General features: G+C 55.6%; 1 protein-coding gene across 1 annotated transcript in view; it reads right to left on the reverse strand.

Moving 5' to 3' along the window:
- Positions 1 to 4,579: 4,579 nt before the first annotated feature.
- Positions 4,580 to 14,488, reverse strand: part of SMO (smoothened, frizzled class receptor) — a 28,385-nt gene continuing 18,476 nt past the window's right edge. The window contains exons 9-12 of the mRNA XM_038386878.2: positions 14,112 to 14,297; positions 11,774 to 11,922; positions 9,922 to 10,056; positions 4,580 to 8,457 (exon numbers count right to left, since the gene is read on the reverse strand). Coding sequence (XP_038242806.1) covers positions 7,835 to 8,457; positions 9,922 to 10,056; positions 11,774 to 11,922; positions 14,112 to 14,297 — 1,093 coding nt within the window. The 3' untranslated portion in view covers positions 4,580 to 7,834. The remainder of the gene's footprint in view (positions 8,458 to 9,921; positions 10,057 to 11,773; positions 11,923 to 14,111; positions 14,298 to 14,488) is intronic.

The raw sequence follows: 14,488 nt of genomic DNA on the forward strand, positions 1-14,488 counted from the left end.
CTGTCCCTAGCCTCTGTTTGCCAGAAGCTGGGAATGAGCGACAGGGGATGGATCACTTGACGATTCCCTGTTCTGTTCATTCCCTCCAAAGCACCTGGCATTGGCCATTGTCGGAAGACAGGATATTGGGCTAGATGGACCTTTGGTCTGACCCAGTATGGCCGCTCTTATGTTCTTATGTCCTTTTCCTAAGCAAACACCTTTGAGATGGCCATGAAAATCCACCAACATGCTAAACCGTTCACAATCAGACTGGAAAACGTGGCTCTGGGTTGTGTGCTCTCAGGGTTGGACTCTCAACTTGAGAGCTCCTTAGGATGAGACACCAAACCTGAGCGAATTCAGAGCACGATGAAAACTCGGCCCTATCTGCATGGGCCTTTCCCCTGCTAACAAAGGCTGATGACTCTGAGGATCATTTCAGGGGACAACGGGAACAGCAATTTAAAGAGCAGCAGCTGGAGCAAAGAGCGGAGTAAAGGCAGCACATCAAGTTGAGGGTATTGGCTGGATACTGTGGCAGAGGGCAGCATTTAAAATGATGATCCTGAGGAGAGAGAAGACAGGCTGCCAGTCCACAGGGAAAGGCCACTGGAGTGAGAATCCAAAGACACCTGTTGTATCTTGGCTTTCAGACAGCGAGCTCTTTGGGGGAGGTGTTGTAATGTATTAGATGCTTGTACAGCTCCCAGCAAAGTGGGGCTCAATCTGATGGAGTCCTCTAGGCGCTACCTCAATATAAATGTTTAACCACCACTACGACTAACGAGGTCTTGAACTTGACCTCCTCCATGTGCTTGATATCACAAGATACTAAAGCTCACTGATGCGGGTAACACCAAGAACACTTCTCGAGGGGAAAATTTGCTAGAACCTTATTACTCGGCAAGGAGAGACTCGGGAGAACTCCCATAATACTATGGAAAGTGGAGCAGCTCTGGAGCTCAGAGTCCTGGATTTAAAACCAGCAAAGCACGTGGCGTCTCAGAGACAGGTTCCACTGTATGCTTCAGCCCTGATCTGGAGACACTAGCCCATTCGGAGAAGTGGGGAATTCAGGCTCCAGAGCCACAGCTGTGCCTAGCCCCTCTGCTGATGCTGCCAATAACGTGGGATAATCGGTGCCAGCGGGTTTCAGAAGCAAACACCTGTCTGCCTAGGAACTGAACTGCAATTCCCGTCACAAAGGCTGAGAACTGTTGGTGGGAACAACCATCAGCCTCTCTCGATCAAGCCTGGATTTGAAGCAGGGATCAAGCACGAATTATACTGACTACCCCTCAGGCCGGCCGCTCCACTCAGGCTGCTGCTATTCATCCAACATGCATAGAAAGGCCACCATGCCACAGCTTTCAGCAGGAAATATTTACAAGTTTTCTCCAGCCTGGAGGGCCTGCTGTGGGGTGGGACGGGAGCTGCTGGCCTCACTCCCAAGCTAAATAAAGAGGCGCTTTGCAGCGGTTGCCAAAATACATGCTTCTCCGCCTTCGACTCCCCGGGCCAACGGCTGCAGTGACGGGAATGCAGAGTTGCTCCTGCCTGGCAGGACCAGAATAACCAGGCTGGCACTTCGAGCCAAGCCAGCAAGCGCAGGACAGACTGTTCTGCAAAACCCACGGCCTAGCACAGCGCCCAAAAGCTGCACGGAGAACCGGCCCTCGCCGGGACCACCTTGGAGTTGCAATGGTCATTAATGACAGCTAGGCCCACAGCACCATCTCGTGGCAAAGGGCTGCTCCAGCTTTTCCCTTCTCTAGTCTGTATAAATCCCTGTGGAATATTTAGCGTCAGTGGGCCCCACCGGCCGCTGTGCACCCCCATGCAGGAGAATGGTTGCTGGATCATGGCATTGTCACCCTTCCAAATGAGCACAGGCGAGGGCGTCTTTGATCACTCTTTCAGAAAGACCTAACTTAAAAATGGTGTGAATTTAGCAAAAATAAAGGGCTAATGCTAGTATCTTGAGTGTTACAGGAAGGGAGGTGCGCACAGCTCGGTGATACCCCTCAATCCCGACCCACAGCCCCCTGTTATTCCAGCCCTGACCCCCAGCTCTCCAATGCCCCTCAATCCTGACCCACAGCCCCGTTATTCCAGCCCTGCCCCCTAGCTCTGCCATTGCCCCTTAATCCCAACCCACAGCCCCGTTATTCCAGTCCTGCCCCCCAGCTCTGCCAATGCCCCTCAATCCCGACCCACAGCCCCCACCTATTCCATCTCTGCCCCCAGCTCTGCCGGTGCCCCTCCCAATCCTGACCTCCTGCTATTTCAGTCCTGATCTCTCCCGATGCACACTTCTGCTGATGGCCCTTAATTCAACCTCACAGACAACCCCCCCGCCCCCGCAACATTCCAGTCCGGGGGCTCCCGCTCCCCTGCCCAGCTCTGCTGCTGCTCCTCAATTCTGATCAGTGCCCTGCCCCAGCCATTCCAGCCCTGCGCTCTGCCCCACCCGCACAGCTCAGCTGGAGCCACAGGTGGGGTATGGCAGGTGGTGGGGAAAATGCTGCCCGCTTCTTCTCATCCCACATCTCTTCAGTGCCCGTCCCCTTCTCCCTGATCTCAGTAAGGCGCTATCTCCTGGCCGCCAACCTAAACCACACCTTCCCCTGGAGCACGTGGCTGGCCACCATCAGACAAGATGCTGGATCACATGGCCCATTGATACACAGGGCCAGGACAGAGCAGCCCTGCAGCTCAGCGGGGAGCAGGCAGACCAATGGGCAAACTCAGGGAGGTGAATTTTCAGCAGGGTTCGAGCAAGGATGCCCCCAACCAACTCCCATAAACTCAGGCACCAGCCAACCCCATTGCATGGCAGTAACACAGGAGCAGGGCTGTCCAGTACATCCGCTCTACCCTCCGGCATGTATTGCAATGCACAGTCCCCTCCCCTCCTCTGTTGCAGCACTGACTCCTCCAGATACCCAGGCTGCAAGGATCCCTGGTTCTTGCCAAGGGGGACAATTCTTCATCCCAGGCCCCGCACATACACTCAGGCTTGCCCTGCACTGCCCCACTGCTTGGAGAAAAACGCTTCAGGTTAAAAAGTATTTGAAGCTAAGGAAGCAATCCGCTCCCCCAAGACAGGATTTGCTGCCCTCCTGCAAATGGGTGATTGGAACTATAGCTCACAGAACTGGGGATTCCCCTATGCACCTCTCTATTCTATATGCATCAGGCTGACAGGTGCCAGCCTGGAAAAAGGGGGTAGGGTAACATCCTGTTTTTTCCCCGCGTTCTAGAGGCAGGTGGAGTTGATGTAGCCAGTTTAAAAGGGACGCCGTCCACCCAAAAATACTTTGTCCCTGTTATTCATTGTCCTCCTTCAAATCCCTTAAAACTCTCCTTTGCCGTGATGCCTACACAGAAACGTGACAACGATTAGGCAGCTGACGTGCTGAGACCGCTGCTGATCAATATTGTCCCATGGTTTCCTTGTACTCGCCCACCTGTCTGTATCCATCTGTTGTCTCTTGTCTTAGAGTAAGTTCTTTGCGGCGGGAACCATCTTTTTGTTCTGGGTTTGTGCAGCACCTAGTGACACAGGATCCGGGTCCTGGGTATTATCATAATACAAATAATAATGAGTTGTAAGAAATACCTGAGATCGCAGGAGCAGAAAGAAGTTAGCAAAGAAAATCCTGGTTTTTCCAACCTGGTTTCCTTTGTGCATTCGGCAGCATTTCATTTAGGGTCAATTTCCCTATCTTCGCTGGATAGCTGGCTGGCCAACTTCTCTCTTGCTGAAACTGCCTTTGTAAATTTCAACAAGGGAGCAGAAAAATCCCTTATAAATATTTTTAGAAGAATTTTATGAAATCAGGACATGATATTGAAAGGGATTTTTAAAAATTAGTTAATGTGAAAAACAATCTAAATTAACACCAGGCCTTTAAGTATAGTGTCCAATTGGCTTATAAACATAAGTAAAATAATCCATTTAGATCCATTTACACTGACTGATGTGCATTGTTAGAAAATAGGCCGGTCTTCTGGTTTTAGGGTGTTCTGTGGGCAATGATGCAGAGGCAGAGTTAAGGCTGTTTGGGTGATCTCATCTGTGCATTCCCAATGTTTAACTCTGTCAACATTATCTCTCGACCTATGATATTAACTCTTTAGCTTGTTAAAAGAAAATAATTCTTTAAACCCAGTTTGTCACTCTTCTTGATCTTCATTTTATTTTTGCATGACTCATGATTCAGATGATGAAAAATTCCTGACGTCAGTTTCTTTTTGGTAGGAGGCAGTTTCATTCAGAGATTCCCTTTGGGTTCCCAAATGCTACAGGTGAATGTTTGTGCATTTAAAAAAACAATTGTTTCCACTGAAGTTTTTTTTTTTTTTTTTTAAATTGGGCAGACAGTCTACTGGCCTTCGGTTTTATAAAAGCTCATTTTTATACCATTTAAATGTTGCCTGATTTAAAATGGAAATGCCCATTCACATGGAATTCTGTATAGGATCTCTGGGCTTTATAACATTTGGGTCTTTTAAAAGAAAAAGCTACCAAGCTTCTCTCCATCTGGTGGTGCTGGGTTATTTTTCATTATGTACAAATAAGGGGGCAGACAAATTGAAACGTAGCAAATTTAATACTGATAAAAGCAGTTTTTTTCTTTTAGACAGAAAAATTAACCTGTGGAACTTGCTGTCACTGGATATCACTGAGACCAGGAATTAGCAGGATTCAACAAAAGTTTAGACATTTACATGAATAATAAACACCGACAGATAGAAAACATGTTAGAAAGGATATGAAACCTCATGCCTTAGGGCTTAGTCTGCTTAACACTGCCAGGGTCTGGGAAGAAACCCCATTGAAGGGCTGATTATTCTATAATTGACCACTAGAAGTCGTCTTACACCTTCTTCCAAAGCATTTGGTATGGACTGCTGTCAGAGACAAGATACTGAACTAGATACACCTGGGGACTGAACCGGTCTTCCTAGGATCCAAAATTCCTACGTTCTTATGGAATCATTTACCGCCTTAATTCCCGCATAAAGCTGCAGCATTTTTCCTGGGCATTATATTATTTGGAGAGATCCACTTAGCAGTGTGTGCATGTGCCAGCCTCTGTATACTGGGCCCTGTACAAAAATTTGCAGTGCAGAGCCCTCAGTGAGATAATTAGGGTCAGGAGAAACCAAGACACTTCGATGCTTCTCCAACCCCCTTGCCCCTGCAGAGCCAGGCTAGGAGTTTTGACAGGACTCAATGAGAACACCAGCTCCAGTCCCCCCCGAACTTTGGGGGAGTTCGGATCTGGCTACAATGGGCCTGGCTGCCCCCCTCCTTACAATGGGCCAAACTGGAACCCTGGGTCCAGACCCGCCCCTGCAAACTTTATATCTTCAGCCCGACTTTTCAGCTCAGCCCGTCCAGGGGGAAGAGACTCCCTGCATGCCCAGAAATGCCACGAGACGAGACTTCCTCCCTGCGTCTGGGGCATTGCCAGCTGGAACCCGGCGGCTCACGAACGTGGAAAACGAGCGGTTTGTGGCAGCCGGACTTTTTAAACCTTCTGGAAGTTCCAGGTTTGAGTTCTGGGTCAAAGGTCGAGCTGGTTTTGAGCTCCCCTGACCTCCGGAGGTCAACAATTCGGACAGACAGACCCTCAGACTGAGGGGAGGGGTTAGCACCAGCAAGTCTCCACCCCTTACACCGGAGAGGTGGGGTTAGCCCTTGAGAGTCTCCGCCCCTTACACAGAAACAGTCAGATGGGGCGGGGCTTGCACATGAGAGACTCCGCCCTTTAAGTGAAGCGCACGTCCCATTTAACCACCAACTCTTGAGCAAAAGGGGATTCCAACCACCTGGCAGGTTCTGAGGGCGCTAGCGCACCAGAAAAGAAGTTTTATTTGCCCTTTACATGCCCGCAGCTTGGGGAACACCCCTCCTCCAACACAGTCCATCCAGCACAGCTGCTTCTGTTTCGCCTCAGGCCAGCTGCTCTGGTTTGGAGCACAGCTGCTCTCGGCCATCACTGTCAGCCAATCAAAAGCCACTTCCCTACCGCTTGGGATGCTGGGACACAGGAGGAATAAGGCCCTCCCCAGCAAGAATACATCCTCTGAGGCCGTGTCTTTGTGAAGGGGATCCCGGTGACCAAAGGGAACACGAGCGCGCAGCTCTGATACAGATGACGGGTCTTATTCGGTTCTCAGTTTCAATCTGGAGTAACTCCACTGACTTCAGTGGAGTGACACTGGCGGAATGGGGGGCAGAACGGGGAGCCCCGGCTTAGAACGGGGCACATTTTGGGTGTGGGAAGGGTGACAATGTTTTATATTCCACAGTGAAAAGCACAGTAAACAAGATCCGGGCCCAAGGCAGGCGACATGACATGCTCCTGTAAGGAACTTCTAGCTGGGACATCCCTTTTATGGCCTTCAGCACCAGTAAACGTCTCAGTGTGTTATACAGATACATTAAAAAACCAGTAGCACAACAGAAATATTCAAACCCACTAAGTAACATCTAGCCGGGCGGGGCCCAGTTAGCTTCCTCCACACACAGGGATGGAGCCTTCAAAGGGGAAGGCTGAGTGTGTGCTTGTTTTGAACTGGACCCATCTAGCAAGCCAGGAGGATCTTCAACAGGGGCATTAATAGACATATATCAGAGAGGACAACAAGTTCCAAAATGCAAGGGACTACAAGTCCCAGCATGCAATGCTTCGTGAGAGCCGCATGGAGCACTACAAGCTGGGACTCCTTGCCCTCCAGCAGCTCACATTCTGTCCCGTTCATCACAAGTCTGGCCCAGGCCCCTGGTTCCAGGGCTGGGTAATATGTCCCCGCCCCCAGATGTACGGGGAACTATTAGATGCGCCCCAAGGAGGGTTGTGATGATTGGCTGAGTCACTGAGGTTGATGCTGGTGACGAGTTACACACGTTGCCCCTCCCTGTACAAAGTCTCCACCTCTCCTGGCAATAGCGAATGGGCGAAGATCTGGGAGCGACGCGGCCCCAGTGCTTCGGAAAGCTGAATAGACAGATCCCTAAATAAACTCTCCCGCCATCTACTACAGCTGCCATGGCAAAGAACCACCATCCCCTTCCTTTCAGTCCCCAGTGTGGTTCATGGGACAGCCGGAAGCTCCTGGAATAAGGAAGCCACAGGGTCTTAACTCTGCCCTTGGAGAGGCTCCTCTCTGTATAGACCCCCAGCCTCCCTGATACCAGGCCATCAAGGGACGTTTCTCTTCTTCTTCTAGGCTCATCCCAACCCCCAGTCCAAAGATCGGGGAGCAAACAGCACCCAGTTGGGGCAGAGCTGCCGTTGGGGGAGTCCTCAAAAAACTCCATGCAGCAGGGTGAAGAAAGGAACAATCCACGACTCCATCTGGGAGCTGGGGCATCCTGGATCCATCCCAGAAGCCCCGCAGGAGCCCGGCCTCTTGGGGCATCACCAGCAAACATCCGTTTGGTTTTGTTTCCGTCACCCGCGGAGCAATAAATAACAATACCTGGTAGGCCATGTCCAGCTGTCGTACAACCAGCTGAGACGAGGGCTGGCTCCCTCCCGCGAGCAGGGCGAGGGCTGAATGTCTCGGGTGGGAAGATCAGCAGGGAGGTGCCTGGGAAACCCAGGATGGGAAAGGAGTTCAAAAGCAGCCGCAAACTACCAAGGAAGCATCAAGGTTTGCAGCAGAGAAGAACCTGCCTCCGAGCGAAAACCGTACCTGGTCGGAACCTGGAGCGTGAGCTTTAAACCCGTGTCTGTATGCTGGGGGGTCTGTAGGCTCCTCCACAGTCTGTCTCCTAAAGAGGTGGTCTCCAGGGCTTATCCAAGCAGCAGAAAGGGTCTGGGTCCCTCCTGCCCTAAAAGTCTGAGTCGGCATCCAGCAGCTCGGCATCCATGAGATTTGTCTGGGAGTGGATGGAGGCAAAGCCTGCCCTTCTGCCATGAGTCCTTGGGCCGCAGGGGACGCTCCCACCGGCCAGGGCACCAGGATCCAGGCCTGCGTCAGGGGGCCGGTACGAGCTGTTGTACTGCTGGCGTGCAAGGAAGCACCTCACGCTGCCCTCGAGGGCCAGATCTTCCTGGGGCCTGGTCTCGGGGCAGAAGGGGTTGCTGATCAGACGGAGGGCATCGTGTTTCCTGGAGCTGGCGGGATTGTCCTGGGGTCCCTGGGGGAAGAGGCCTTCATGCTGGGAGATGCTGAGCCTCAGGCCAGGGTAGGAGCCCAGAGGTGGCACCTCTTCCCCAAGCTGAGATCCTCTGGGGTTGGAGACCAGGCACTTCTGCCTTGGCAGCTTGGGCAGGCGAGGGATGGCACTGCGGGCCTGCGAGGTGAAGTAGCCCATGTCGCAGATGGCGGGCCCCAGGGGGCAGACTTCCTTCTTCTTCCTCCTCTTCTTCTTCTTGCGGCTGGCTCTCTTCTCCAGCTCGGGCGAGATCTCTGCATTCACCACCCACAGGTTCGCCCTTTCGTCCGGCGGCACTACAGACACGAGAGAGGGGAGACGGGGTGAGAGGGGCCTTCCCGGGTGGGTTCGCTGGTAAAACGCCAGGGGCAAACTCAGTGACCGGGTCGGCAGGAGAGGGACCCGAGTGCGGGCGCAGCGTGGGCAAGTGCGATGGATCCTTGTCCTCACCCAGCTCTGTCACTGCACCTGTCCCAGCCAGAGATTCCCGGCTGCCCCAGCCCCGCCAATGGCCCTCAATCCCAACCCTTGCTCCTGACCATTCCCGTCAAGGGGGCCCTTACATGGCTTTGCCCATGAGCTCAATCCCAACCTGCAGCCCCCCTGCTATTCCAGCTCTGAGCTCCCCTGAATAGCTCCCCCTTCAATCCTGACCTGCAGCCCCCTATCCCAGCTCTGAACAACTCACACACAGCTCTTCAGTGCTCCTCAATCCCGACCTGCAGCCCTCTGCTATCCCAGCTCTGAGCTCCCCCCAATAGCTCCCCACCCCCTTCAATCCCGACCTGCAGCCCCCTGCTATCCCAGCTCTGAGCTCCCCACAATAGCTCCTCACCACCCTCAATCCTGACTTGAAGCCCCCTGCTATCCCAGCTCTGAGCTCCCCCCATGGCTCCCCACTCCCTTCAATCCCAACTTGCAGCCTCCTGCTAGCCCAGCTCTGAGCTCCCGACCTACAGCCCCCTGCTAGCCCAGCTCTGGGCTTCCCACCACACACAGCTCTGCCAGTGCCCCTCAGTGCTGACATGCATCCCTTCCCTGCGCTGCCAGGCCTGCCGCTCCCCTGAGCTGAGGTTGTTGGGATCTCAGACAGCATTTTTAACCCTGGGTTATTACAATTCGTAGCGTCTCCGCCAAATTCCAATTCACAGAATTACATCTCCCCTGGTTCCACATAGCAATCGTCGTCCCTGCCTTTCCTCTACTGTGAGCCCATTGAACAGGTGCCATGTTCCACCTCAGAAGTGGCTGCATTTCCAGGGCAGCGGCGCAATCCCTCTCCTATCCCTGTGATTTCACTCCTTGCACCCACGGTCTCACAGCACACAGACGGTGGGCGGATATCACTGCCCCCATTTTGCAGGTGGAGAAGTGACTTGCCCCAGGTCACGCACCAGGTTAGCGTCAGGGCGAGGAGGAAAACCAAAATCTCCTGACTTCCAGCCCAGTGCTTTCCGTCTAGATGTGGAGAGCAAAGCTGGCCTTGTGGCTACGGCACTGGGACGCAGGAATCCTGCATTTGATTTCTGGTTCTGCGGACCTTCATCTTTCTGCCTCAGTTTCCCAACTGCCAGAAGCCAGATTGCAGGGCATGTCTCTTGCTGTGGGGCTGAGCAGCACCCGCCACAAAGGGGCCCTGACCTCAACAGAAACCTCTAGGTGCTACCGGGACAAAAAGTACCTTGGACAGACACACGTGGTATCATGACCTCATCGCCTGCCTGCCTCCCTCCCCGCCCCACGCTTTCCCAGGGACTCACCGGGTGTCGCCACGGGTGTGACGGAGATGTCCTGCGGCAGGATAGCCCCTCTCCTGGCCACCATCTTGGTGATGTGCTGGGCCCAGGCCGAAGACATGTCAGCTGAGGGCTCGTTGATGTCGAAAGCCAAACCAGCTGGGACGAAAGCCACAGAGGAGATTCTTACAGCCCCTTCAGTGGAGGGGGGAATCCCACGGCCTGAGCCAGGGTGGGGGGGATCTTCACTGATTCACCCCAATCTCCCGCCTCTCCAGCTGATCCCACAAGCAGCCCGTGCCGGAACCAACACCCTGCGTTCCCGGGGTGACCAGGAGGCCCTCCCATTCCCACATGATGTCCCCAACCCGCAGAGGCTGGACCCTGTGCTAACGGCCCTGCAGAGCACGCTGACACAGTGAGGATGCGTTTTCCAGATGCCTAGGAGCTGAGAGCCCAGAGGGTCTTTGCTGGGCTTTTACATCACCAACAGCAACGACGCGACGGCCAAACAGGCCAGAAGTCAGCCTGAGGGGGGTCTGGATGACGGCGGGGGATCTTTGGCCACAGAATGGCGAACTGCTGCATGAGTTGGGCTGGAATCCGGCTCCCTCTTCTGACTAACAACATACTGTAGTCACTTAATTAATTATTACTCTGTACACAGACAGGCAGGATGAGCCAGTGGTTACAGCACATCTGGGTCCAATTCCCTGTTCTGCCAGACTTCCACTGTGACCACGGGCGAGTCACTTCGCTTCCTTCTGCCTCAGTTTCCCTTCTGCCCAATGGGGAGAAGAGCCCTTCCCGCTGAGGGATGAGCGAGGGTAATTCCACTATAGACTCTGAGGCGCTCCGATACTGGGTCGCACAAGTAACTTAGCTAGACAGAGACGTGCACCCCCTGAGGTAACTTCCTTGGACTCATGGAGTTACACCAGGAGGGAACTGGGTCCAAGGATCAGATCTGTTGGGTAGATCTGTAAGTCAGTCGCTTTTCTGACAGTGCTTTTAGTGTGTAAATAAATCCTGTAGCTTGCCAGCTCGCTGGCACAGGACCGGGATATTGCTCAAGGGCAGCGGTTCTCAAACTTTAGCAACCCGAGGCCCTCCATTTTGACTTTAATTTTTTCATGGATCCCCAAGCCTCATGCTCAGCCCCAGGCCCTGCCCCCAACTCCACCCTTTCCCCCAAGGCCCCACCCCAACTCTTCCGGTCCCCTCTGTTCCCCGGCGTGCAGGAGGTGCTGGGAGGGCGGGGCAGGAGGTGATCAGCAGGGCCCGTGGACCTCCTGGACCCCAGTTTGAGAAACACTGCTCTAGAGAGATAGGACCATCAATGGCTATTAGCCAAGTGGTCAGGGATGCCACCCCAGGCTCTGAGCGTCCCTAGCCTCTGTTTGCCAGACGCTGGGAATGGACGACGGGATGGATCACTCAGTGGTTCCCTCTTCTGTTCATTCCCAGCGTCTGGCACCAGCCATTGTCGGAAGACACGATACTGGGCTAGATGGATCATTGCTCTGGCCCAGTCTGGCCGTTCTTCTGTTCTAGCTGCTGGCTCCTTTCAGGAACGCAGGGATTCAGCCACACACTTAACAACAAGGCAGCACGATGAGAACAGTCAGACTGGGCGTTACGGGCTGGTCTCACCCTGCGGCAGCTGGGGTGCCCCCAGGTGCTCTCGGCAGTGCCCTCTAGTAAGGGCGGAGGGAGGTGCCTTGCTGAGAACCACGGTCCACTTGCCCCACAACAAAGCTGGGACTACAGAAGCATCTTGCAGTGGGGGCTGCAAACCTGCCACCGAAGAGGGGGCCTATCGCCGGGGCGGTGGTGTGTGAAGCCCCCGTGGTCCCCGCCCCCGCCCGGGACCTACCCACGGGCCCGTCGTGCGAGACGGTGTGCATGCTGAAGGACAGCTCCTGCTCTGGGTTGTGCAGCAGCTCCTTCCGCTTGGAGAAGGCCTTGGCAATCATCTTGCTTTTCTTGATCCTCTTGGGCTCGTCGTCGCTCTGGCCGGTCAGCCTGTGGGGGAGGGAATGGGGGGCAGGGGGAGGGCTGGCTCAGCGTGGGAGGGCAGGGCACTGATCCTCTCCGGCAGGGGGCTGGAGATCCCCCGGGGTGGGGCTGAGGAGTGCCAGGGCTGCTGCTCCTGGGCTGCCCCCCCCACCCCTCTCCCACTGAACCAGGAAGCCATCTGTTTGTCTGTTACCAAGGAATCCCTCCATCATCCCAACCCAAAGGACTCGGTGTCCCGCTCCTTCCCCGCACCACGGTGGGGAACACGCTGGCACCAAGGGCTGGATTCTCCAGGGCCTTTCCTGCCACTCTGGCTGGGTGATGGGTCTGGAAAATGGGCATAAAATACATTTCCAGAGTGGTGGCCAGGGCATCGGTGTCCATGAGACTGGAGCCCCAAGCGCCATCCCCGGGATCACCCCTCCAGGAGCCCCGAGCCCTCGGCACAAAAGGTCTTGGGGGGACTTGCGGCAGCCCCCCTGCCGCCGTGGGTCACACTCATGCGGGCACCCCCACTGCCCGGCACCTCCTAACTCCGAGATCTGCCCCTTCTTCGCAGCACCGCGCGGCTCCCCATGCAGCTCGGTCGAAAGGGGGGGACTGCACAACGGGGTCTCAGCCCCCCTGCTCTGGATGGAGAAATCCCTTCCCCTCCCCCACCTCTTTAATGGGCATCTAGGGCTAGAGGGGCAGCATGGGAGACCGTTGCTCACTACGGAGCCACATCCAGATATGACACAGGTGGCACTGGCTGCACAAGCCTCCTTCCCCTCACGGACGTGCGTCGCTCCTGAACCAGAGGGGCCGTAGCTAGGAGGGCCCAGAGAATTCAGCCTCCAAGCTGGGAGCTGATGAGCCATCCCTGAACTAGCCCGGGTAAGTCACATCTGGTGATGGGTCCGTCCTGCGCTAGGCTGCAGCCAATTCACAAGCCAGAAGCGGGTCTGGTGACCCTTGCTCCAGCCCTGCCCCGACTCCAGCCTCGTTCCCAATCCTGCTCCAGCCCTGCTCCGACTCCAGCCTCGTTCCCAGCCCTGCCCCGACTCCAGCCTCGTTCCCAGCCCTGCCCCGACTCCAGCCTCGTTCCCAGCCCTGCCCCGACTCCAGCCTCGTTCCCAGCCCTGTTCCCAGCCTTGCTCCAGCCCTGCTCCGACTCCAGCCTTGTTCCCAATCCTGCTCCAGCCCTGCTCCGACTCCAGCCTCGTTCCCAGCCCTGCTCCAGCCCTGCTCCGACTCCAGCCTTGTTCCCCATCCTGTTCCAGCCCTGCTCCGACTCCAGCCTCGTTCCCAGCCCTGCTCCGACTCCAGCCTCGTTCCCAGCCCTGTTCCCAGCCTTGCTCCAGCCCTGCTCCGACTCCAGCCTCGTTCCCAGCCCTGCTCCGACTCCAGCCTCGTTCCCAGCCCTGTTCCGACTCCAGCCTTGTTCCCAATCCTGTTCCAGCCCTGCTCCGACTCCAGCCTCGTTCCCAGCCCTGCTCCGACTCCAGCCTCGTTCCCAGCCCTGCTCCGACTCCAGCCTCGTTCCCAGCCCTGTTCCCAGCCTTGCTCCAGCCCTGCTCCGACTCCAGCCTCGTTCCCAGCCCTGCTCCGACTCCAGCCTCGTTCCCAGCCCTGTTCCCAGCCTTGCTCCAGCCCTGCTCCGACTCCAGCCTTGTTCCCAATCCTGTTCCAGCCCTGCTCCGACTCCAGCCTCGTTCCCAGCCCTGCTCCAGCCCTGCTCCGACTCCAGCCTCATTCCCAGCCCTGCTCCAACTCCAGCCCTGCTCCGACTTCAGCCTCGTTCCCAGCCCTGCTCCAGTCCTGCCCTTGCTCCAGCCTCGTTCCCAGCCCTGTCCTTGTTTTGTTCCAAACCTGCTCTTGACTTGTGACTCCAACCTTTGGCTCCAGGGCCTTGCCCGGTTGCCACCGCACCAACCATTAGGCCCAACTACCACTGCTCCAGTCACTAGGCCTGACCCTCCTCATCTCAGCTTCTGACACACCCCATCCCCTAGGAACCGGCTGAGACCCACCAAATTCATTGCACATGGGCCACCAGACAACTGCCGGATGAGAACAGCTACAGACCTGGGCTGGACTGGGCCTTGGGGGCAATGGGCATGTGGTCCCCCAAGTTGAGCCTCAGCTCCTGGGGCTCAGAGGATACAGGGCCCTGAGACCCCAGCAGCTGGGGCTGGGGGCAGGGCTGCTCCTACCTGCACCAGGTGCGCTTCCAGATGAGGAGGGTGGCTTTGGTCCACACCCAGGTGCTCATGGAAATGCCGGTGCCGAACATAGCAAAGAGGTTGATCTTCTCAACCAGAAGGCTGGGCCGGTTCTTGATCTCGCAGTTTGGGATCGGCTTGTTGGTTTGGATGGCGATCGTCACGTTAGCTTCGCACCTGCGGCAGGGACATGGGGCATGGCAGCGGCATGAGGCACAGGGGCTAAAACCCACCCTTGGCAATCGGCAGCTGGAGCACCCGGAAAGCAATCTCCCATCCTCCATCCCCTGCGATGAAGCGCTCTCCCCTTAATGCAGCCAGATAAAGAGCAACGACACACACCCCCTGCAAGGAGCAGCTGCTGATTA

The sequence above is a fragment of the Dermochelys coriacea genome, chromosome 1, assembly GCF_009764565.3.
Source record: "Dermochelys coriacea isolate rDerCor1 chromosome 1, rDerCor1.pri.v4, whole genome shotgun sequence".
NCBI classification, from domain to species: domain Eukaryota; kingdom Metazoa; phylum Chordata; order Testudines; family Dermochelyidae; genus Dermochelys; species Dermochelys coriacea.